Source organism: Lissotriton helveticus, chromosome 7, assembly GCF_964261635.1.
Source record: "Lissotriton helveticus chromosome 7, aLisHel1.1, whole genome shotgun sequence".
In the NCBI taxonomy this organism is placed as follows: domain Eukaryota; kingdom Metazoa; phylum Chordata; class Amphibia; order Caudata; family Salamandridae; genus Lissotriton; species Lissotriton helveticus.
In genome coordinates this window covers 1388016834-1388039018 of record NC_136068.1, presented here as the reverse complement: position 1 = coordinate 1388039018, position 22185 = coordinate 1388016834, and the positions used below count along the sequence as shown (strand labels likewise).

General features: G+C 47.6%; 2 protein-coding genes across 4 annotated transcripts in view; one reads left to right on the top strand and one right to left on the bottom strand.

Moving 5' to 3' along the window:
* Positions 1-22185, top strand: part of TBCD (tubulin folding cofactor D) — a 2437462-nt gene that overhangs the window by 755994 nt on the left and 1659283 nt on the right. The gene's annotated exons all lie outside the window — the stretch shown is intronic.
* Positions 742-14300, bottom strand: ZNF750 (zinc finger protein 750). The gene is made up of 3 exons (XM_078654701.1): positions 14168-14300; positions 5901-7530; positions 742-3823 (listed from the first exon to the last, which is right to left on the bottom strand). The coding sequence occupies exons 2-3, from the start codon at positions 7334-7336 to the stop codon at positions 3112-3114; spliced, it is 2148 nt and encodes a 715-aa protein (XP_078510827.1). The 5' UTR covers positions 7337-7530; positions 14168-14300; the 3' UTR covers positions 742-3111.

Genomic DNA, 22185 nt, shown 5'->3' with positions numbered 1-22185 from the left:
CCACAATTGTGGAGGGTGGAGGATACCGAGATTTCAGGGCATTCCCCACCTTCGAAATGCCCTCCCCTGCTACATACGATGCACTTACACGGAATGCTCAGTGTGGGAAAATAATTTTACTGGCGCAAAACTGACTTCTGTTAATCAGAAAAGTCGTTCTGCAGTTGCAGAACTTCTTTTTGCATGTGTAAATCCCAGTTCCATGTGCCAAAACTCTTGGGAAGAAGGTGTGATGTTTCTATTGTGGGAGAGGTGTGGCGCCACGGCCAGGGCGACTGACGCTGGAATCTGGGGATCACGGTTCGATCCCCGACTCCGGCGGCAGGTTAGCCAGCACCATGTGACTCTGGGCAATAGCTTGCCTAATCTTCCCGACGGCCCCCAGCGCCTAGAGACCCTTACGGGTGATTGTGCGTGCTTTACAAATGTGGATTATTATTATTATTATGTTCATGGACAAACTTTGGGTTTCTATAGTGTCTTCATGGTCATCCATTGATGACCAGGGTTTAAGCTTGCTTAGCCTGGGACTGGTATTCCTGCATCAGGTTTTGTATCCGTCATATTTATTTAGTCACTTATTGCGTGCTTCAAGCTGAGAATTTCGTCTCCCCAGAAGATGTGGAGAACAAGGAAGGTATCCACATTTCATGTTATGAAAAATACATAATCAGAACTTTTTTCAGGAGAAGTAGTTTCCATTTTTGCATCATAACAAAATACCACCAAAATCAAAAACAGTTTCAGGATATGGAATGGTTTTATTGAAAAACGGTATAAACTTTAATACAATTAAAATAAGCCTGTATGATCCACTACGACAAGACAACAGAAACAACGAACTTTATAATTAGTGTTCTTACATATATAATACAATTAAAGTAAAACCCTCCCATCAGTGCTTTCCCTTTTACTAAAATAAATTATCAGTATAAATATCATTTCGCGGTCGCTGACCTACCTCAAGTACAAAGTACAGCATTTCACATTCTTAGACGCAATAAAGTAAAAATAAAAAAATAAAAAAGCCCATAAATATATAATAATTAGATAATATTCGTCAAATAACTTTTTTCCTACTTATGTACAAAATAGTTATTTAAAAAATTAATAATTATACAATATGATTATGTAAAGCTTGCTCCTGCCGTTTTGCTGTTTCAGAAAACTTTCGATCAAATGCATTACAATTTGTCAATTTAATGATGCATTAATGATTGATTAAATCCCCACTTGTATGCAGTCTGTCAGCTGTGTATATTTAACCTGTCTTATGTGCTTTGACTGATTTAATCAAATGTAATTAGGCATCACGCGTCAATATCTTTCCCTCCCCAAGAAAAGCCAAGTATCAAAATCTTTTTTTTTTTTTTTTACTGTGATGGATTATTCATTTTGTGTGTAGACTTTGAGGCTATGATCTTGAAGTTTCAGAAGTTCTGAACAGTAAGTTGTCAAAGGTGCCCGCAGAGACCAGCAGTAGTCTGAACTCCTCCAAGCTCCACGAATCATTACAGTTCTGGAAACGTTTTACTGTAGAGATGTAGGGTGCACAGATAGGGCTCTCAGAATTACTCCATGTCTACACTGCTTTCCAGGTCTGGTACCACAAACCAACTAGAACAAGTGCACAGCCAGGCAGTTCTAAATGAAGTATTAGATTTTCTTTTTCTGAAACCATAAGTATGATTTCAGGCCTAACTTATATACAAGATTTCGAAAACCTAAAATACTTTAGTGCTTTATATGTACAACTTTAAGGTTTCCTTTTAAAAGCAAGGATAGGGTGGAAACCATTAAAGTAACACAGTGGAAGTTGAAGAAGATGGCCTGACAGGTTTAGCAGATGCTATATACAATGAGAAGTTGTATACTAGAAGAATGGGATGTGAAGGATTGTGAAATATTCATTGCAGCGTTTGTTTCTCCATCTGTGGTGCGTGTGGTACAGTGCTATCAATGGGTTCTAGAACAGTTGATCTCTTCTTCCTCTCATATACAACCCTATTAACATGGAAGTTGATTGGTTAAAATATGGGGAGAGGATTAACTTCAATCTGTAATCTCAGATCTTGTCTGAAATCAGTGTTTTATGTTGAGGCAACTTGAGCTACCATTTAAGCGTTGTCTGGTTTCAAAGCACCAAGGCGTTGCAAGAAAAAAAGGCTATTTTGGCAATACCCCCGTTTACACTAGTTCATTTGTCAAATATTTGACAAATACATCACTTCCAGGCACGAGTGTCAATTAAGGGTTGCCAGGACAAGGGTTCGCCCACTTGCTACATTTGGCTTGCCTCTTGGTGTCCTTGATGCCTACTTTCCTACCCCTATCTCAAGGCTGTGCCAGAATGCCAACAGGGTTTTTGGATCTAGTTTTACTTTTTTATAGTTTACATTCTTTGTCCTTCTTGTTACTCCTTACCAGCAAATAGGACGGTATTGTGAAGCCTAGCTTGGAAATGGGCTTTAATCATGTGACACCACCAGAGGTCAAATGTTTTGTGAGGTTACCTGTGTGACCCTCCATCTCCCCACCTTTTATAGTCGACATTCATGGGTCTACAATATTTTTCATGAACAGTGACCTATTCAAGGCAGCACTAAGCATTAAAAGCAATCCAGGAAGATGGAAAAACACACACAAACGATGCCTGACACAGAAATCGCATATTTGAACTGCATAAAGCTCCACGGTCTAAGGCACCTATGCTTCAACAGACACCGGAGCCTGAAACTTGGGTAGGCAAGAATATAAGTAAAATGAAGAGTTTGAGGTAAAAAAAAAAATGTTAAAGCAAAACAAACAGAAAGAATTAAACAGCCGTCAGAGCCCGAGATAAAGGACGATGAACGAAAAGAAGATTCCTTATAGGGAGCTTACTTTTAGTGCCTTCAATTTATTTTGAAAACTAGTTCTTTCTGTTTAAGTGGCTTGGAGATTTCCCATTAGAAATCGAGGATATTATAAATTAAATGATACCTTCACACTGCGGTTCTAAAAGCACCAACTCTTTGTTTGACTGCAAAATTGTAGCTAGGCTACACCACCAAGCAACAGAATCCATGCAAGGCCCAAGTCCCCATCCTATGAGCAACTTGTGTTTGTTTGTTAGGAGACTCGCGGCCTCTTTCTCAAAGTGAACACCCTGCCAGGATCTGCTACCTTTGTTTTCTTCGATGCGTTCTGCAGTCTTCCAGAGTCTTTAACGTTTGTTCTCTTTTGCACTCTTGCTTTGCTGTTTTCTGGAATGTCCTGCTTGACTGCAGAGCTTGACTCTACGTTGTTTTGCTCAGAACTAGCGTCCTGTGAAGGTCCATCCTCGTTGCCCATAATTCCTCTGCTGGGACTATATGCCGCTAGCTGACATAGGGCAACAGCCGCAGTTTGTTTCTGCTCATCACAATTGTCCACAGTTTTTAAGTCTTGAGATTGCTTGTCATCGCATGTTTTTACGTTCTGCTCCTTTATCATGCTGCACCCTTGCCTCCCGGGGCTATCTGCATCACTCCGCTGAAGGGCTGGTGGTGTGTCCTCACTAGGCAGTGGGCTTTGCACAGTTGTCCAGCTAGAGGCCCCACTGCAGGTGTCCTTCACCGAGAGGTTCAGAGGCATGTCCTGCTCATCTGTAAAATGCTGAGGGTCTGAGGGGTTGGCATGCTGGTATTCGTGCTGCCCAACAGGGTCATGGATAGGCTTGGCTTTCTTAGAAAGGTTGAGGGGCGTGAGGGCATCCTCGTCCTCAGCAACCGGAGAGGAGCTCTCGTATGCCGCAATGAGGTTTACAGGTTGGTACTGCAGATCGTCACTGCCAACATCAATGCTGAAGAGGAAAAAAATAAAGATATTGTTGATTTTTTAATTTCCGAGTTTCAGATAGAAGTTCTAGCATTCAGTTTGTTGCTACTTTAATGCAATATATATAGTCCACAATCACACACTGCAAATAAATATACCACACACTCTGTGAAGTTGTTCCAATATTTTTCAAATCAAGGGATTTGCTTTGAAAACAGTAGAGCTTAATTTTGATTCATTAATAAGTCTTTGTAACTTTTGATACCATTCAGGATCTCATGCATAATGTGTATGTGACTTTGAAAGCCTTCAGTATCTTGACCTGTGCATGACGTAGACATCCAGTATAAGCATAATCTTTGCATGATTTAGAATGCTTTGATAGGTGATGTGTGCATGACGTAGAGCTCTTGAAATAGCAGGATATTTGCTTGACATCGATGGCCTTCAGTAGCATGATGTGTGTTTGATTGAGGCCTGCGATAGAATAATGCATGTGTGACTTGGGGGACCTGTAATAGCTTACATCACTTAGAAAACTTGGGATATCGTCATTTGGGCACGATTTATAAGGCATGTGGTAGCATGATGCGTGCATGGCTTAGAAGGACTGCTATAGCCTGCCCTTTACAGTACACTTCTTGGGACAGACGGGCTTAATCTAGGACTTCTGAGCTATACACACACTATTCAATGTGCCATTGTGGCTATAAGCAACTTACAATTCCATCTACTTTGGGTACTTAACAAGATGACAACAAGCAGTTCACATGAAGGCTCAATGTGCAGGAACATGAACGCTCAATTTTGGCATGTAACATGACATTTAAGATCACATAGCACCTGGCAGTTAGCATGAGCGGCTAGCACGCCACTTACATGCCATCTGATTAACAAAGCATGTTCCTGCGCTCATGTATTCCTGATTTTGTTTTCTTAGGAGTAAGGAGCCACTCAAGAGTAAGTAGCTTCTCCGTGGCCGTTAGCATGCAGATAATAAGCAGGGCTGTGAGGAGGATGTGAAGTATTTTCAAACTGTTTTAGGATGTCTTAGCCATAGTGCACAGTCATCCATTTAAAACTATTCTTTTTTGTTGCAATTCTCTTCTCATTATATTTGGAAGTGCAGAGTCTCGTCGACATTTTATATCTCTCTGACTTATACACAAAGCAAATGTAACAAAATCATATAGCCATTATCATTTTTGAATCATATAATTGCTAATCATTTACCGCACATATTGAGATTCAGTGCAAATAAACCTGTAATTTAAGTGTGTATTCTCCCCCTGCTCGTAGGTACCCTGCCATATTCCTCGGTAAACTGTTAGCAATATTACGTTGCTTTGTTGCCAGTAGAATTGTCTTTGTGTGCACATGACACGTTTGTGCCAAAAATATACCATTCTGCTGCACCCCTTTTGTGGATTCTGCAGAGAATTGCAAAATCCTTGCTGAAGCCACTAAGGTGGGCTTCCACACTGAAATAACCTAACGTGCGCTGATACAACAGTTCTTTTTCTTATTTTCAAACGTATTTATGGCAAATTCTGTAAACGTCTAGTTTGAAATGTCAAATGGGAGTGTGCAAACGAATAGTTGCCCTTGGAGACTCAATGTTTCTTAAAGATGAAGAGTCTACGGTTCAGGGACTCAAACGAGGTCTTGAGCGGTGGTGGGTGGGTTTCTGTCTCCTTGTTATATGAGCCTTCCTTCCGTTTGCTAAGCACACACTGTCGTGTTTAGTTAAGGCGCAGCTTGCATGTACCGATATCTATATCGACAGCCTGTTATTGCGGATCTTTTTGTAGTAGAAATGCTAGAAACAAAATTGGTGCGTTTTAAATGTCTGTTTCTCCGACATTGATTGGCTAGTATGACTTGAACCGGCTACCAAGTATAGCATCCATGAATAATACCAGATACAAAAAAAATAATGTTGGGGGCTGGAAGGATAATCATTATTTTTTGGTACAACGATTATAAAAATTACTGCTGGATTATTATTTCGCTTTAGCAAAGTAAACATTCCTGGTGGTATTTAAAGTCAAGGGGCAGAAGTGGCGCTTGCCTGTAGAAATGAGTTGTAAGAGTGATCTTACCTGGGAGACTGCTCTCTGCTTTGGAAATGAGTAGCAGCGAATTCGACATATCGTCCGACAGGCCTGAAGGCGGTCAGATATTCTCCTGGCCTCTCCTGCTTGCCCGATGCATCCGCAGTTGATTTTCCGGACAGGTCGAACAGGCCTTCCGGAGGCTGGCTGGTCTGTGTAAAGTTTGTTGGGCTCGGCCGTCCAGGGGAACCTGTTGCAGCGCTCCCTGCTCTTGGGCTCATCTTAGCATTCACAGAGTCGTTTTGATTGTCTTTGGAATTACTGTTCTTACATTGTGGCAGTGGAGGTTTTTTTTCATAGTTGTCCTGTTTTTTATGCAAGTTTGAAGAATACCGAATAGATGGGCTTGAGGACACCGGGTAGAGCAATGTTGTGTCCTCAGCAGGATGAGAGTTCTGTTCTCTGTGAACAGCAGCAGGATGTGGAAGCCGCACCCCATAGGACGGGAAATGCTCAGGAGGTCTGTAAAATCCATATGGCATTGGAGGGGAGTGGTGCAGGTGCTGCAGAAGCCTGTAGTGGTCAAAGGTGGATGGATTTAAAGGTGTGGGTAGTGGGATACCAGGAGTTTGACTGGAATGAGGGAGAAAATGCCTTTGATCTGGGTTACCATAGGAAGATATCATTGGGCTGTCACACTCCGGGGAGTTGTTCGGAAGGACGTACGTTTGATACATGGGCCGCCCTGATTCCATATAAAATGAATGTTGATATTCTGAAATCATAGCTGGAATGTAGTGCGATATGGGGCCAACTGTTTTCCCGGATGGAACTTTGTGTGGGAATTCTGCTGGGTTCCAGGTGCTGCTTGGGCTGTGAAATGCAGACTTCATGGTATAATGAGATGGCCCTTTGCTGTTGACGTTTGACATTGATAGTATGGGAGTCCCATCATTGCCTTCTGATGCCTTCATTAATCTGTGCTCTCTGATTGGAAGAAAAGCTGATGTTCTTGTAGTAGCTTCTGAAATTGAGGTCTTGCTGACTGAATGTTCGGTCACAGTAGGAGTGACTTCTTTCTGTGTTATTGGTATATCAATGTGGGGCATTGGTTTGTTTGGCCCGGTCTTCCTGAAATCAAAGCTTTCTTTGACTTCATCTTTCAATGTGTCGTGTTGGGGTTTGGAGTTGTGGATAGAGTGGCCATTCAAGGTGGAGCCGGAGGTAGGTGGTTTCCCTACGAAGTCAAGCAGGTTTGTTTGCTTCCCATCCAAGGAAGTTGATTTTGGACTCTTAATGCTCCTGTCTTGCTCTGTAACTAGAGTAATGGAGTTTTTGCAAAGTCCATACTTCATGTGATTAAATAGGTGTGACTTCTCGTTGCAGGTGAAGGGGCACTGGAAACACTTGAAATTATAAGGTTTTCCTGGGGGTCTTGGAATGTAATGAGGCTTTTTTGGCTTGCGCTCTTTCAGCAGACTCATTTTTCTGGCCTCAGAGTATCTACTCCAGCCGCAGTACGCGTTCGGGCATCAGACTTTTAACCGTTCCAGTTTTTCGAGTTTCTTCAAGAAGTTAGAAGCAGAGCGTTGATCTGTAGCCTGCTCCGCCACTCCAGGGTCTTGGGGGTGGGGAGAAGTGTGAGAAAGCTATGTTGCTCTAGCAGGTTGTACAGGAACTGTAACAAAAAAAAACCTCAGGTTAGCTCTCATTTCACATTGAGTTGCACCAAAATAACTACATTACTTAAGATACGGATGTATGCTGCCTTTTCACGGTTGCTTGAAAAGTTTAATTTCATACATATTTCATTGCTACTTTAAGGAAGATTAACAGGTTAGGCTCTTCAACAAACACTGTTACACAGTGAATGTAGCATAAGGGTTTTTTGCTACAAGTAAAACGGGAGCACACACTAAGCTTAAGGGAGGAAATGGTATCTCTCTCTCTGTCTTTATCTCTCTCTCTCTAAATCTCCCTCCCACACCCTTGCCTCCCCCTCGTGTAATGAGTCCATTACTCTTTCATGGTTACCCCACGATTGTAGTAGTGTGGCTTGCAATACTAAAGTCAAAGAAGTGAAAAAATGGCGAGTTTGAACAGTGGTTCAGAGTCAGTTAGATCAATGTTGGACTAGAATAATGGTCCATTCCCTCCAGTTTTTATTTTATTTTCATTTGTTTATTTGAATGTGATGGTGGTAAAGGAAACGTCATTGAATTGCAAATTACATCCATGCTGGAGGCTCTCGAAGCACAGCATGTCAGGCCCTTTTTGTCTGAGAATTTCCTATGAAACCCCATGATGGTAAGGTGTTACTTACTGTTCTTATATTCATAGGCGCTAGGCTGCTGGACCGGTTATAGGTTTCACGCAGGGAGTGGACACTTCCCAAGAGTTGGGGCCTGTCAAAGGTCATGGGAGGGAGAGCTGCCTCCAGCAATAGGCCCGGGGTCCCAAGAGCCATCCTTCCTTCTGGCCCGCAAGGGAATACTTGTATATGTGTATTACAGATTGCATCTCGATGTGTATGCTGGCTTGCTGGTGTCAGATGAGAGTAATGCAATGAAACCAGCAATGTTGTCTCTAAAATAATTAGTCATCTGCAACTACCTCAGCGGGCATTGATAATCTGGGGCCCATCCAAGGGATGAGCTGCCCCTAGCAGTATGTGTATATTGGTTTACTCCTCTGGTATGTGTGGATACTGGGTATTGGAACACCAGTTGTCATTATCGGCTGCCCATAGAGAGCCTTTGCATTTGAGCCACGGTCGGATCTCAACAGGGCACGCGGTTACTTGAGGGACAGTTGTTGATCTGGGCAGAGCAACCAACCAACCTGTGATCTGAACATTCCAGTTGTATCGATCAGCTGCTGTCTGGTTTCTGGGGTCCTAGACCTGAATGGATCGGGTACAGCTGCATTACAAAAAGCACATGGCATTCACCCACCCGCATAGGATCCGCTCACTGTGCCATGGGTCACTGTAGAGGAGGCACTGTTTGTGAAAGTGTATATCGAAAACACGGTATTAAAAAGGATGAGAGCAGCCTAACTAACATTGTAAAAAATGGGAATCTGCGGTCTCCCAAGCAGACATAATGTCTGTTGAATAACGTAGTGCTTCCGAGACAGTGAGTCGCGATATGGCGACATATAACCACATAAAAGGAGATCAAACCTGAGAGCTACAACTGAACTGCACATCAGTATGTGCATTTCTGAAATGTAAACCCTAGGAAGGTTGCTAGAGCAATCCAAGAACACTACACAATATTCACAATGCGTCTGCTTGAACTGCACAGAACCGTACCCAGCTGAGACCCTGCTTTAACATGGACTGTTCTCATTCTTCACGGGGAAGGCATGATCAGGCGGTGATGACATCTTGCCGGCGAGATTCGCGAATGCGTGAGTGCATTTCCTCCCTAGTTGACTTTAGAAGAGGAACGGTTGACGCGAACTGAATTCCCAAGTTTGTGTGTGTTTTTTTAAAGTTTACAGATATGATTTGACGCGGCACCGATTGTATTCCATACACAATAAACGTAGAAAGCGCGCTGCTCTATGTGGTTAGACAGTGTTAATGAAATGCTTCGCGGTGTGCGCTGCTGGAGAGAAGGTTGAAGCAGGGCCACAGGGAGAATGTTCGAAATTTCCTCCGATTTCTGTTTGAGTATTTTCCTGGGCGCAGTCTGAGCTGTGGGTGGTGAGTCGTTGTACCCCAGCATGTCGAACTAGGTAGGGTAGGTAGTACCTGGCCGTACAGATGAACCGGGGCAAGCATAGAGCAGATCTGTCACAGGGCACTCTGCCAGCCAGTGCCCCCTCCGAGCACGTGTTTGCCTGGAGTCTACACTCTGACTGCTCGCTGCCGCCGCAGAGTCGTGGACTGACTGTGATTCAGGGCCTGCCTGCTCTCAGAGGGTGAAACATTACTCTGCCCGGTGATGTGATAAGCTTTATACACTTCGGATCCGTCTCCCAGGCCTGTGCCGGCATGTTTGCCTGTACGCTGAACCTGAAGGCGTGAGAACCTCTCCGGGTGCAGTTCTCATGCGCTACTTTCTGCTAGGCTCCGAGATGTTATGGCAAATGCTGAAAAGTGATGATTTCATCGCTAGACAGCAGCAGCGGGTCTGAATGCTGACTCAGGCTGAACGCTTCTGCTGCTGGCCCGAAACTAGCAGGAATGCGAAGTGTAGGGACACGCATCGCGTGCAAGGTGGTTCATGCTATGGACTGGTGAAAGCCGCTCGGGTTAAAGGGGGACGTTGTGCTAATGTCACGCGGGGGGTTTTGCATACATTGCACAGCTTATTTGCATGGGCTTTCCTGGAAGCTGTCGGTTGAGGCAGCGGTTGCTGTTGTGTGCCAGCCAGGGGCAGTGATCAGCAGTCGTGTTGGTATCCCACAACTCCGAGCTTGGCTGCTGTTTCACTGCCTCTGGATAACATGTTAATACAAAACACTGCCCAGAAACAAGCATGGTTAACACCAAAAGTGGATGCCCACGTGCCTAGAAAACCGCCACCACATAGGCCTCTCCAGTTTAGTTTGCAGAGGACTGTTTAATTAAGTTGCATATGCAAATTAACCCGTTCCTGGCAACTTGGCTTAGCAGCACCTTTTCCATCAAAGGATACGGCCGTGCTCCCAGTAGAGTTTACCACTGGTTGTGCCTCTTGGTACTGGTAGCAGTTTGGGGTCTAGCGAGGGAAGCCCCGGGCAGCAGGCGAGAGTCGGCGTGCCCTGGGCATAGGCTCTGTGTCAGACATGGCCGTGCCAGGGAGAACTGTTTAGTTGTTGTACACATAATTCAGCTCCGCGGTTGTGCCTTTCCCTGTCGATATACGTTTATATGCACGTGTGTGCGTTTGGGGGGCTCCGCGAGTTATAGTGTCTAAGCTGGCAGCAGTTGGGCATCAACTCTCACGATGAGTTTGTGACCTGCTGGTTGCAGGGGTCCGTCCCATGCCGGGCGCGCTGCTCAGCCCCCCATGCTTGCAAGGTCGGTATTGTCCGTGCCTACAGTGGCTGGGTGCCTCCAGTCTGGTCAGGTGCGCTGAGGCCCCCTGGCCGTGCTGTGCTCGGCGGGACAGCCATGTGCCGTGGAGGACAGAGCGACGGGCTTGTCTGCTCTTGATTTCGCTGCTGGGGGCAGGCATAGGGAGCGCGGCCGGTCAGTCCCCCCCCCTGCCATCTCTGGCGCTCTCCAGTGAACGCCGGTGCTAATTACTCGTAGGGAAGGTTACAGTTGTCAAAACAAACAAAAACCCTGCGTTTTATCGGCCGCATCGGCAGTTTGAATTTGCATTCAGAGCAGAGATGTCTTGTAAAGATTAAGAAATGAGACCCCGCGTTGCAGGGCCTCCTGACAAAGAGCACAGCTTCGCTCCTCTAGGCCTTGCCACCTTTCTAGATGCCATCTATGACCGTTGTTTGTTGCTGTGCGCCGTAGCGTGTCGTGATTGTGAGCAGAGCGCCCCAGTGCGCAGGAGAGGACACGGTACCGCTCTTATCTTTCCCATTTGGAACATAGAGCCTTGATGGAGGAAGGCAGGTGTGCCGCGGCCTTGCAAGTATGTACCGAGGCTTCGCGTAAACCAGTAATGCACACACGTAGGTGCCCCCCAGAAGGTAAAGGGGGGCAATGGCGGGTCTGAGGAGCGGTGGTGCTACCTATGTCACCACACATTAAATACTTTGGCCCACAAATTCGTGCTTCGCCACTGCTCATCACACACAAATGCTGCTGCTGCATTCTCAGCTTAGCCTTTGGTTAAAAGAACAGGTGATCTGTACTCCCATCCTTACAACGTGCCCCGGACTCTCACACCTTGTGGATTACTCACAGGGTGCCATGGAGTGGTCAGCGCAGCACACAATACTAGGAATCTTCGGCGCCGAGCTGCCCCGCCCTGCCCTGTAAGCGCTTCATTAAATGTCCTACACGGTTCTGTGCAGCGGTGCCCAACATAGACCCAGAAGGGCCGGGCTCCTGCAGATTTTAAAATAATCAATACTAGATAAATGGTAACAGTTCATTGAGTGTATATTTATCTGAGGTTATCCTAAAAATGTGACGGGACTCTACCTTGTATTACCGTCTTCTAAGCACTTTCTACTTTGTGCTCAGATTTTTATCGGAGGTGCTTTTCCACTTTGAGAAGCCCAGCAGCTAGAATTACTTAAAATATGTCGTCTGACTAGTATGCAAATCTGTTTCTGCTTCAGAACGGGTACGGTGTTTGGTATTTGAATAGGCAAATCGAGAAGCCGTTTGCGAACCTGCCAGGCAGATGCTACAGTTAAGCAGCTCTGAGCAGGCTGCACAGTGGGGTTTGTCCTGCGCGTTTTCATTGGTTCCAAATAACAGCGCAGAGGAGTAACATTTCCCGGGCCGTGGATGGAAAGACATTAATGAAGGAAATGTGGCTCTTAAAAACGAAAGGTGTGTGTTATTGCTTAACTGGAGAACTATTGCCCCACAGCGTGCGTGGCGCACGAACGTGGTGCTCCGATTCTAGACTGTTTTACTTGCACCGGACCGGTGTCCATGCTGTCCTGTGAGTGTCCTGTGTTAGAAATAACTGAAGCCCCAGGTATCCTAAGTGCTTCTAGTTTTGGCCGAATAGGGAGATGGCGCGCCAGGTGGATTCGTGGAACAGTAGATCCCACGAGAGACCCACAGTACTCGTTTAGGTACTCTCACGTGTCTTTGAGAATTTCTACAAAGCATCCAAAATGTCATTATTCACCTTCTCTTAGTACAAACAGTAAAGTGCTCTTTGCAGTTTTACTAACTGGGAGTTGGACGTTTTATTGGCCGATTCAAAAAGGCTTCTGGGAGCACAGAAAACGTACTCCTACAGTACTCTTAAGTAGACTCTTACCTGCCTTTGAACTGGCCTCAAAAACTCTACAATGGGAATATTCATATCCATTTACTACACATAGAAAGGACTCTGTCCTCTTTGCACTTTAACCAGTAGGGGACTATGCCGTTTCTTTCCAATTCACAAAGGCATGTAAGAGTACCTAAAAAAGTACTCCTGTACGACTACTTCCCTTAACAAACAAACACGTAAGTAAATCAGTATATGTCAGGCCAGGCTGGGAGGGATCGATTCGAACCCTTACCATCTGATACTACAGCCGATAACTTCTCCACGAGGGCACACCTTCACTAAAGTACAACCGAACCATAGGTGTTCATTCTGCAACTATAAGGATCCCAGGAAACCTGCAAGCGAGAGTTAAAGGCAAACAGCAGAGCGCACAATTCACCCGCAAAGTTGAGGGAAGTTGGACTCTCCTACTGGCAAGAGGAGACTCCTACAAACCAGCTTTGGGCAGCCTTTTCCCAAAGCTGAGCGTAGTGCGCCGGAGCAGTTCAGGTTAGAACCAAACTGTCAACCACAAACAGTAAATACCTGCTCAGCAACCTGTCCAATGGAAGAAATCCAGAGCAAACCAAGAGAAGACCTGAAGAAAGCTGACCTCGCTAACTGACCATGCACTCAAAGTAACCCATAATAATAATAATAATATCCACATTTGTAAAGCGCACAATCACCCGTTAGGGTCTCTAGGCGCTGAACCCATCCGGCAAACTTGTCCTTGCTCGTCCGAAAACCTCACCAATTCTCATCAGAACTGCGGGGTGTATCCCACAGCCGTCGTATAAATGGCATTCTTATGTTTTCCATTATATATGACCGTTTGACGCTATGGTTTGTCGAACTAAGCTGGCTGCTACTTCCTTTTATCACTGTCATCACTCGATACAAAAGACGAACGCGTATTATTCTACGAACATCCAGCCAAAACCATTATAGAATGTAACTTAAATGTCCCAAGTTGGTATCTAGTAAAACGGGTTTTAATGACTTCGTGCCACTTGCACTCTTTTTAGCTAAACAGGGTTATATTATAGCATCAGCCCCATGCAATTAAAAAGAACTATTTACAGTAAAGAACTGCAGAGAAACTCCGTTTCCAACTTAAACTCCAGACAAAGTTACCACGTAAAAAGTTTTGCTGCCTTCAGCCCACCAGCCACGCTCCAGAAGCAGCCACCGAGGCAGAAATCCCGAAACTTCAGGTGCAAAGCTAACTTTTTTGTTGTAATTGGGAGTTTCTTTTGGCTCCTGTCAGCGCGCGCCCCGCTGCACAGCCGAGCACCTGCTGACGGCCGGGCAACGGCAGGTACATGGCTGGGGCGCGGGGTTTGGAGCTGACAGGTGTCACGCGCTGCCCCGCGCGCCCTGCTTCGAGGTAGAATGTAAAAGAGCCCGAGCAGCGGTTACCTGAGAGCGGCGAGGGGCTTCTGTCACGCGGGGTTCCCGGCCGCTCGCAGTGCGCACGCACGCACACAGGTGCCTCAGCAGCTCTCCGCGCGCACACACGCCACAGGTGCCCGTCTCCTGCTCCTTCTCCGGCTGCGACTGAACGCCGCGGCGTCAGAGGGCGGGATTTAAAGTGAAGGAGTCGAGCCCCGGGGCTGTGGAGATGCACCTGATATTATTCCAGCCCCGAGCCACGGTTCATGTGTTTGCTTCTCCTGCTGCACTTGTTCCTTTCCGCATTACCTCAGCACCTGATCTTGCAAGGGCTGCGTGTGCTGAGGAGTGTGTGGCCGGGAACAAGCAGGCTCTTGTGCACCTGTACCCGGGCACCCTTTTGCCAAGTGGGCGAAGGCGCACTTTTGTGCACACTGTACTTGGGGGATAAAGAGTGGGTTCCCACGCCCACCCTGCAGCCCCTTAACCGATGTGGAGAGAATTAAGCTTGTTAGACGGGGAAGGGTGTGGTGGGCAAGTCAATAAAAGGGGAGGCGTCAGGTGAGTGCGAAGCAAATGTGAATGTATGAAACCAATTCCTGTGTTTTACAAGTTAACCCCATGTGTACAAATAGGGATTTTTGAAGTTGACCCTCGTTGTTGCCCGAATTTCTTTATGCATGTAATGCTGGACACCATCTAACCGACAATTGTCTCATCAGAACACAGTGATCGGCAGAGGCTTCAATCACTGTTCCGTGATATTGACTCCTCTCAGCCCTGAGCTGCATTCAGTTTCCAGCAGTCCAGGAAGTAACATGCTAAGACTCGAGCTCTTTGTATGGCTCTCATGCCAACAACTACCGTTTGTAGGCGGTCACCTGTAAGCAACTACTTATCAATTAGCGACAAACAGAAAATGAAAGGAGTCTGTGGAATTTAAACTAGGAACTTCTGATGTTAAACCCTAAGTCCCCCACCACTAGTTCAGGCAAGATTTCCTTCCACGCAGCGGCGTAGCTCCAGGGGGGTAGTCGGGGTCTTACACCCCCTAACAAATGTTTTCTGTAGTAATTGGTTGGGTACAAGTGCTTTCAGTCGGGTAATGTCAAGTGTCTGTCTGATTGCACCTGGGAATTTGCACACACTGACAAAATACTCACACTCTCTCTGCCCTATGTATTGAAGGCCTTTAGAAATGTAGATTAGTTTGAAAAAGATTGCATTTTAAGTACCCCTTACTATCCACACTTCTCTCTCTTTCCACTGCCCCTTAAGCCGCCCCCTAAGGTCCAGCTTCTCAGATAATGTGTTTTAACAAGATGTCCCAGCGTGATTGTTGGGAAATTTGAAGCTCACACTCCCCTATTCATACTGATCAAGCTACGCCCCCTGCTTCCACAAGTCTAGTTTTTCACTTGATTAGTGAATGTTCTTGTAAGTAATCCGCTCAATCATAGTTCACATACTTATGCTGGTGTCCTCCAAAGAGGACTCATGCTGCTATGGCAGTGTTCAGGGCTCGAGTCGGGGTACCACGCAGGTGGACGGCGTCCCCCCACTTATTTTACCAGGTAGACGCCGTCCCCCCTGCCAAACAGCTGGACTTCACTCGTTGGCCTCTCTGGGACGAGATCGGAGCTCACAGCACGCTGCTCACGCGCTGACTTCTCAGATGCAATTGCATCTAAGGGGTGAGCGAGTGGAGGCAATGAGCCCGATGGTGCAAGCCACCTTTTGTGACGTCACTTCTGGCCGTGACGTCACATTCGGTGACAGCGTTTCCCTACTTCTTTTTTTAGGAATTGTGCCCTGGCAGTGTTAGCCATGGCACTTGAGGCCTTTAAAATAAAAAATAAAAAAATAATCAATTGCCTAGGAATTCGTGCACATATACTTGAGGCCTTTACCCAGGTTACTGGCTCTTTGCATGGCCCAGACAGTCTGGTTAGGATAAACTAAATCTGGTGAATATGGAGACTAAAATCTCTGCCAACAACTCAAAGCCAAAAATGCGCGAATGGCTTTAGCAAATTACTGTGGGCAGCACACAACTTATCATTGCATATGACCTAACAGGTTTCCACACATGGAACAGGGCAATGTGTAAGGTGCAAACTACAATGTCAAGACCAGGGCATAACAACAAGACATTATTGAACTGTGAACCACCCAGGGCTTGAGTCGGGGTACCACGCGGGTGGACGGCGTCCCCCCGCTTATTTTACCGGGGGGACGCCACCCCCCCTGCTAAACAGCTGGACTGAACTCTTTGGCCTCTCTGGGACGAGGAGCTCGGCACCTTTTGTGACATCACTTCCTGTTGTGACGTCACTTCCAGTGACAGCGTCCCCCCACTTCTTTTTTTACGACTTGTGCCCTGGAACCACCGTAAACTCACCACCTCAGCAGGCCAACATGAAGCATGTGGCAACATTACAAGGCTCCAGAGTATGAAATGCCAACAGGAAACCCAGGGGACGAGCTTCCTTGATCTGTGCAGTGAGCATGAGACAACTTTTCAAAAAGTGTTTTACCAAGTTTTTACACAAATTTTGAAAAGTTGTCTCATGCTCACTGCACAGATCAAGGAAGCACTCTACAGTCCTTTTTTTGATCAAGGATATATAAATGCAGCATATATACTCAATTACATATGTACACAAGAGTAATTCTTATAATAATTAGAATTTCACATTTACACGATCCAGAAACTTAAAACCAAGTGTTCCACCAAGCCACCATCTGAGATGTCCATACGCAGATACAGTAATATATCAGTTTAGGAAGTTAAGTGTTTAAAAAAAAAAGAAGAATGATTTAGTACCTTTATTGCACAGAATATAATGCTATAAAACACATAATTCACAGAAAAACATGAAATATGAATAATATTTTACGGTTCTGTGAAATGTGTTTTTAATCACAGTGACAGCCTTCAAACCACTCTACAGAGCTTAACTATTGTCAGAGCCACTACTATTGTATGCAAATGGTTCCACATTATGTGACACCATTAGCTGAATTATGCGGTCGGAAAATGCAAGTAATGTGACAGTGGGAAGTATCGTCTCTGACAGTATTATTTTAATTAAGTTGAGCTAGAAACAATCGTTTTGTTTGAAAGCTCTAAATTATGTGGCACGTTCAGTAAATCCATAATTTTGTAAACACTGCAGCCACCAAACTGCATAATTCCACTGGCCCTGTTCATTGTCCTTTGTTTATGAACAATCTAATCATACAAATTAATCCATTCTAATTCCATTCAGTGGTCATTGTTAGCTACACTGTGAAGAGAACACCACCAGTTTTTCCCTTCTGCCTACAGAATCGGGTTTTCAACAACACAATCGTTTTTTCCCCTAAATTCTACATTCTTGACTGCATAATGAGGTACTGTTCTCTTCTTTGCAGCAGGCAACTGAATAGTATACTTTAGTTTCCACTTACTATTTTTAGTAAGCTTTTTCATGTTGGAGGAAAAACACCTTTTAAAAAAACATTTTAATATAAAAAAAATACATACCTGGAAACATGTTTAAGATAGTTCTTTATTATCATCTTCGATTTATAGTGACATTTAAAAGCCACTCTGCCTTAGGCCTCATGGTTTATGATGTCACCAGAACGTCTCCGTGGTACTATAGGACCATGTGGTAATATAGCACCATGTTACATGTTTGTATGTTTGTGTGTCAACTCTACAACCAATGGATACCTAGTGTGTTGAGAAGTGATCGTGTGCAGTTCAGGTTAGGCACAGTAGTTCGAGTGCAAATTTCTCTCTATTGCCTCATGGATTTGCCTTCAGTCTGCTCTAATGGCTAGAATAAAAATTGTGTTTTCATGTCACCCACGATATTCCACTCCTTCTGTTCCTCACGGATAGAACTCCTGTACCGGGATCAAGTTCAATGCCTGAATGACTGAATTCGCCCACTGGATGAAGACTAGCTGTCTGAAGCTTAACACTGACATGACCGAAATCGTGATCTTCGTCGAAGAGAACTTCACTGAAACTCCGCCTGGTGATCAACAGAGCTTGGACTTACACCCACCCCTACCACCTTCGCCAAGAACCTTGGGAGCATCATCAACCGCAAACTCAACATAACCACCCAAGTTAATGCTGAGAAACATTTTCAAATGGCTCCCAGTCAGCACCCGGAAAACCATCACGTGCACTTTGGTCTCAGGCAAGCTGGACTACGGGAACACTCTTTATGCTGGGATTAACAAAAAACGTATCAGAAGGCTACAGACCATTCAGAAGTCAGTGGCCAGAATCACTCTCCACCTCCCACGCAGCACTCGCATCACGCCACACCTTAAGGAGCTCTACACGATTCCCATGCACACAAGCAAGCACAATGCAAACTCCTTACCTACACTTTCAAGGCACTACATAACATTGGTTCTGCATACTTCAACAATCGCATCTGCTTTCACAAACCTTACAGACAGCTCTGCTTGTCCAGACTCCTACTTGCAGAAGTCCCACACATATGGAAAATCAGATCTGGCGTCAAGCCTTCTCCTCCTACATCGCTCCTATATCGTGAAACAACCTGTCACTGCACACTAGAGCCTCCTCCTCACTTCTTGAATTCCTCAATAAGCTGAAGGCATTTTCGAATAGTCCCACTAGGGCCTACATTTGGCTGGACTTAAACCTCCTGAGCGCCAGTATACCTTCCCGGGTGATAGCACACTCTGCAAATCAACACAACATAACTTAACATGCATTATTTCCCTTCTGTGTCCACAAAACTGTATACTTGAAAAATAGGTTGTTTTAAACTGTAGATTCTGGCCGATACAGAAGTTCGCAGAAACCATCAGCTTATTTGATGCAGGTACTCAAACAACTCCCACAGTGAAAAATGCTGTAGCCAAGCACCAATCACACCCAGAATAGGATGCATAACTGGTGTAACACAGAACAGCTCTGTTGGAAGGGGCAATCTCCGAGGGCCAGGTTGTGCTCACCCAGACACCCCAAGATCCACCTCTCCCACAGAACTTGCCGAGTCTTGATGTGAGGTCCTCGCCGGGGAGGCCTTCGGGTTTGGTATCGTACACACTGAGCTTACACCACACTACGAACAGACACCACACCGTTGGGTTTTAGTAACAAGGTCTTTATATAAGCAATAAAACGAAGAAGGCACTCTTATATACACAGGGGTCGAGGGACCACAAGTTCGTTGAGGATTCGGGAAGGGGGAAGCGGGACAGTCTTTAGTCTCTGGGTCCGTACGAGGCGTACCCTACGCACAGCTCTCAATCCTCGAGCCGGGGGATACGGGATGATGGTCGTACTGGCTGCTTCGCCTTCGTCGAGTCGGCTCGGTCGTGATGGTGGGCTCGATGGTCCCGCCGGACCAGAGTACTCCTCGAGCCGCGACGAGGTCAGCAGGGCTCCGATGGTTACAGTTCAGCTTGAGCCGCGACAGCGTCAGCAGGGCTCCGATGGTTACAGTTCAGCTTGAGCCGCGACAGCGTCAGCAGGGCTCCAGTGGTTACAGTTCAGCTTGAGCCGCGACAGCGTCAGCAGGGCTCCGATGGTTGCAGGTTCAGCTTGAGCCGCGACAGCGTCAGCAGGGCTCCGATGGTTACAGTCCAGCTTGAGCCGCGACAGCGTCAGCAGGGCTCCGGTGGTTACAGTTCAGCTTGAGCCGCGACAGCGTCAGCAGGGCTCTGAGGTTCAGGGTGAGTCTTCTTAGGGTCAGCCGCGATCAGATCAGCAGGGCTTTAGGTCCAAGATACAACTGCCCGCTAGTTGTCAGGCGGGCCCAGTTATAGTCCTTCTACTCTTTGATCTCCGGACCCTCGCAGGCAGAGGTCTCCGGCCCTGGGGGCTGGTCGTTGGCGAGGTCCGGCGGTTGGCTCTTTGATCCCTTTGAAAGATGGGTCCGGGAAATCCCAGACGCCCAGCGGGTCTGGAGCCAGCCCTCGGGGGGGCCAGAGGGGTGATCGAAACTGGCCCACAGGGGAGGGCCAAAGGTGTGACAGAAACCAGCCCCTCAGGGGAGGCCGGAGGTGCCATCGAGACTCCCTGGCTTATCTCACTCGGGGAGCCTTTTACCCCCCAGCCGGGACTGGCGCGCCTTTGGAGTCTGGGCTTCGATGGGGCCGGGGTCACGCTAGGCCTAGGGAGACAGGGATGTCGGGAAGGGAAGATGGCGTCCGGGCCTTGTGGGGCATGCATGGTTAGGCGCTCGGAGCCGGGCGAGGAGCGGGAAAGGCAGGCCTGGTCAAGGTTCTCGGGGGATCTAGGTGTCCCTGGGTAGGACGACCAGGCTCGGGTTGCAGGCTACACTAACGGGGTGGCTGCGCAGGGGACTCGGGGTACAGGCCTACGCTCACAGGGTGTGGAGGGACAGAGGTGAACCACGCCACGAGGCCGGGTCCAACACGCGTCCCCCCCCCAGCTGAAGGCGGGGAGAACTACCCATCCTCTTGGGGGTTCTCTTCGCTGAGGCGGAAGAATCGGGACAGGCCGTCAGCGTTGGCGTGGTCCGCGCCCGGCCGGTGTTCGACAGTGAAGTCCATCCCCTGGAGGGAGATGGACCAGCGCAGCAATTTGGGATTCTCCCCTCTCATCTGCATTAGCCGGTGGTGGTCGGTCTGGACCCGGAAGTCAGTACCGAGCAGGTAGGGCCTCAGCTTCTTCAGGGCCCAAACCACCGCGAAGGCCTCCCGCTCAATGGTGCTCCACCTTTGTTCTCGAGGGAGTAGCCTCCGGCTAATGAATGCCACTGGCTGATCCAGGCCGTTCTCGTTCACCTGGGACAGGACCGCTCCGATGCCATGCTCGGACGCGTCCGTCTGGACTACAAACTCTCGTGAGTAGTCGGGGGCCTGCAGGATAACTCCGTGAGGGGGGCTACGATGCTGCCGTAACTCTTGATGAACCGGCGGTAGTACCCCGTGAGCCCTAGAAACGCCCGCACTTCCGTCTGGGTCGTGGGGACCTCCCAGGCCACGATGGCATCGATCTTGGGCTGGAGGGGGGCTACGAGGCCGCTTCCGACCTGGTGCCCGAGGTAGATTACGGACCCTTGTCCGATCTGGCACTTGCTTGCCTTAATGGTGAGACCGGCCCTTCTCAGGGCCGTCAGCACCACCCAGAGGTGCTGGAGGTGCTCGGGCCAGTGGGAACTGTACACTGCAATATCGTCCAGATACGCAGCGCTGAACTCCTCCAACCCCGCCAATACCTGGTTCACCAGCCTCTGGAAGGTGGCGGGGGCGTTCTTCATCCCGAAGGGCATCACCCGGAAATGGTAGTGACCATCCGGGGTGGAAAAAGCGGATCTTTCCTTTGCTCCCTCGGTGAGGGCGATCTGCCAGTATCCACTGGTCAGGTCGAACGTGCTAAGGAAGCGAACAGCCCCGAGGCGATCGATAAGCTCGTCGGCTCGGGGGATGGGATGAGCATCGGTTCTGGTGACTGCGTTGAGCCCGCGGTAGTCAACGCAGAACCTCAGCTCGGGAACAGCACCAGGGGCGGCTGCCTTCGGAACCAGGACCACGGGACTAGCCCATGGGCTGTCAGAGGCTTCGACCACCCCGAGAGCTAGCATCTTCGATACCTCGGCCTTGATACTGGCCCGGACTCGGTCAGGGACGCGGTAGGCTCGGTGCCGTACCGGTGGGCTGTCCCCGGTGTCCACGTCGTGGACGCACCAGTTGGTGACGCCGGGGGTGAGGGAGAAGAGGTCCGAGAACTGTCCCAACAACTGGCGACAGTCCTCGCGCTGCTCGGGGGAGAGGGAGGAGGAGAGACTCACCCCCTCTACGGAGCCATCTTTTTCTTTCACGCACAGGAGATCGGGGAGAGGCTCCGTTTCTTCTTCTTCCCCATCGTCCATGGCGAGGAGCAAGCTCAACTCGGACCGGGCGAAGTGGGGCTTGAGGCGGTTCACGTGAAGGACTCGCAAGGGGTTCCTGGGGGACTCTACATCGATGAGGTAGGTCACCTGACTCTTGCGCTCTACCACCCTGAAGGGCCCTGTCCACTTGTCTTGCAGGGCACA

Excerpts from the sequence above, each read along its gene's own strand:
- ZNF750 (XM_078654701.1), bottom strand. The coding sequence starts at position 7,336 with ATGAGTCTGCTGAAAGAGCGCAAGCCAAAAAAGCCTCATTACATTCCA. Across the intron at positions 3,824-5,900 it reads AGCAGAGAGCAGTCTCCCAG|CATTGATGTTGGCAGTGACG; the intron begins GTAAGATCACTC and ends TTTCCTCTTCAG.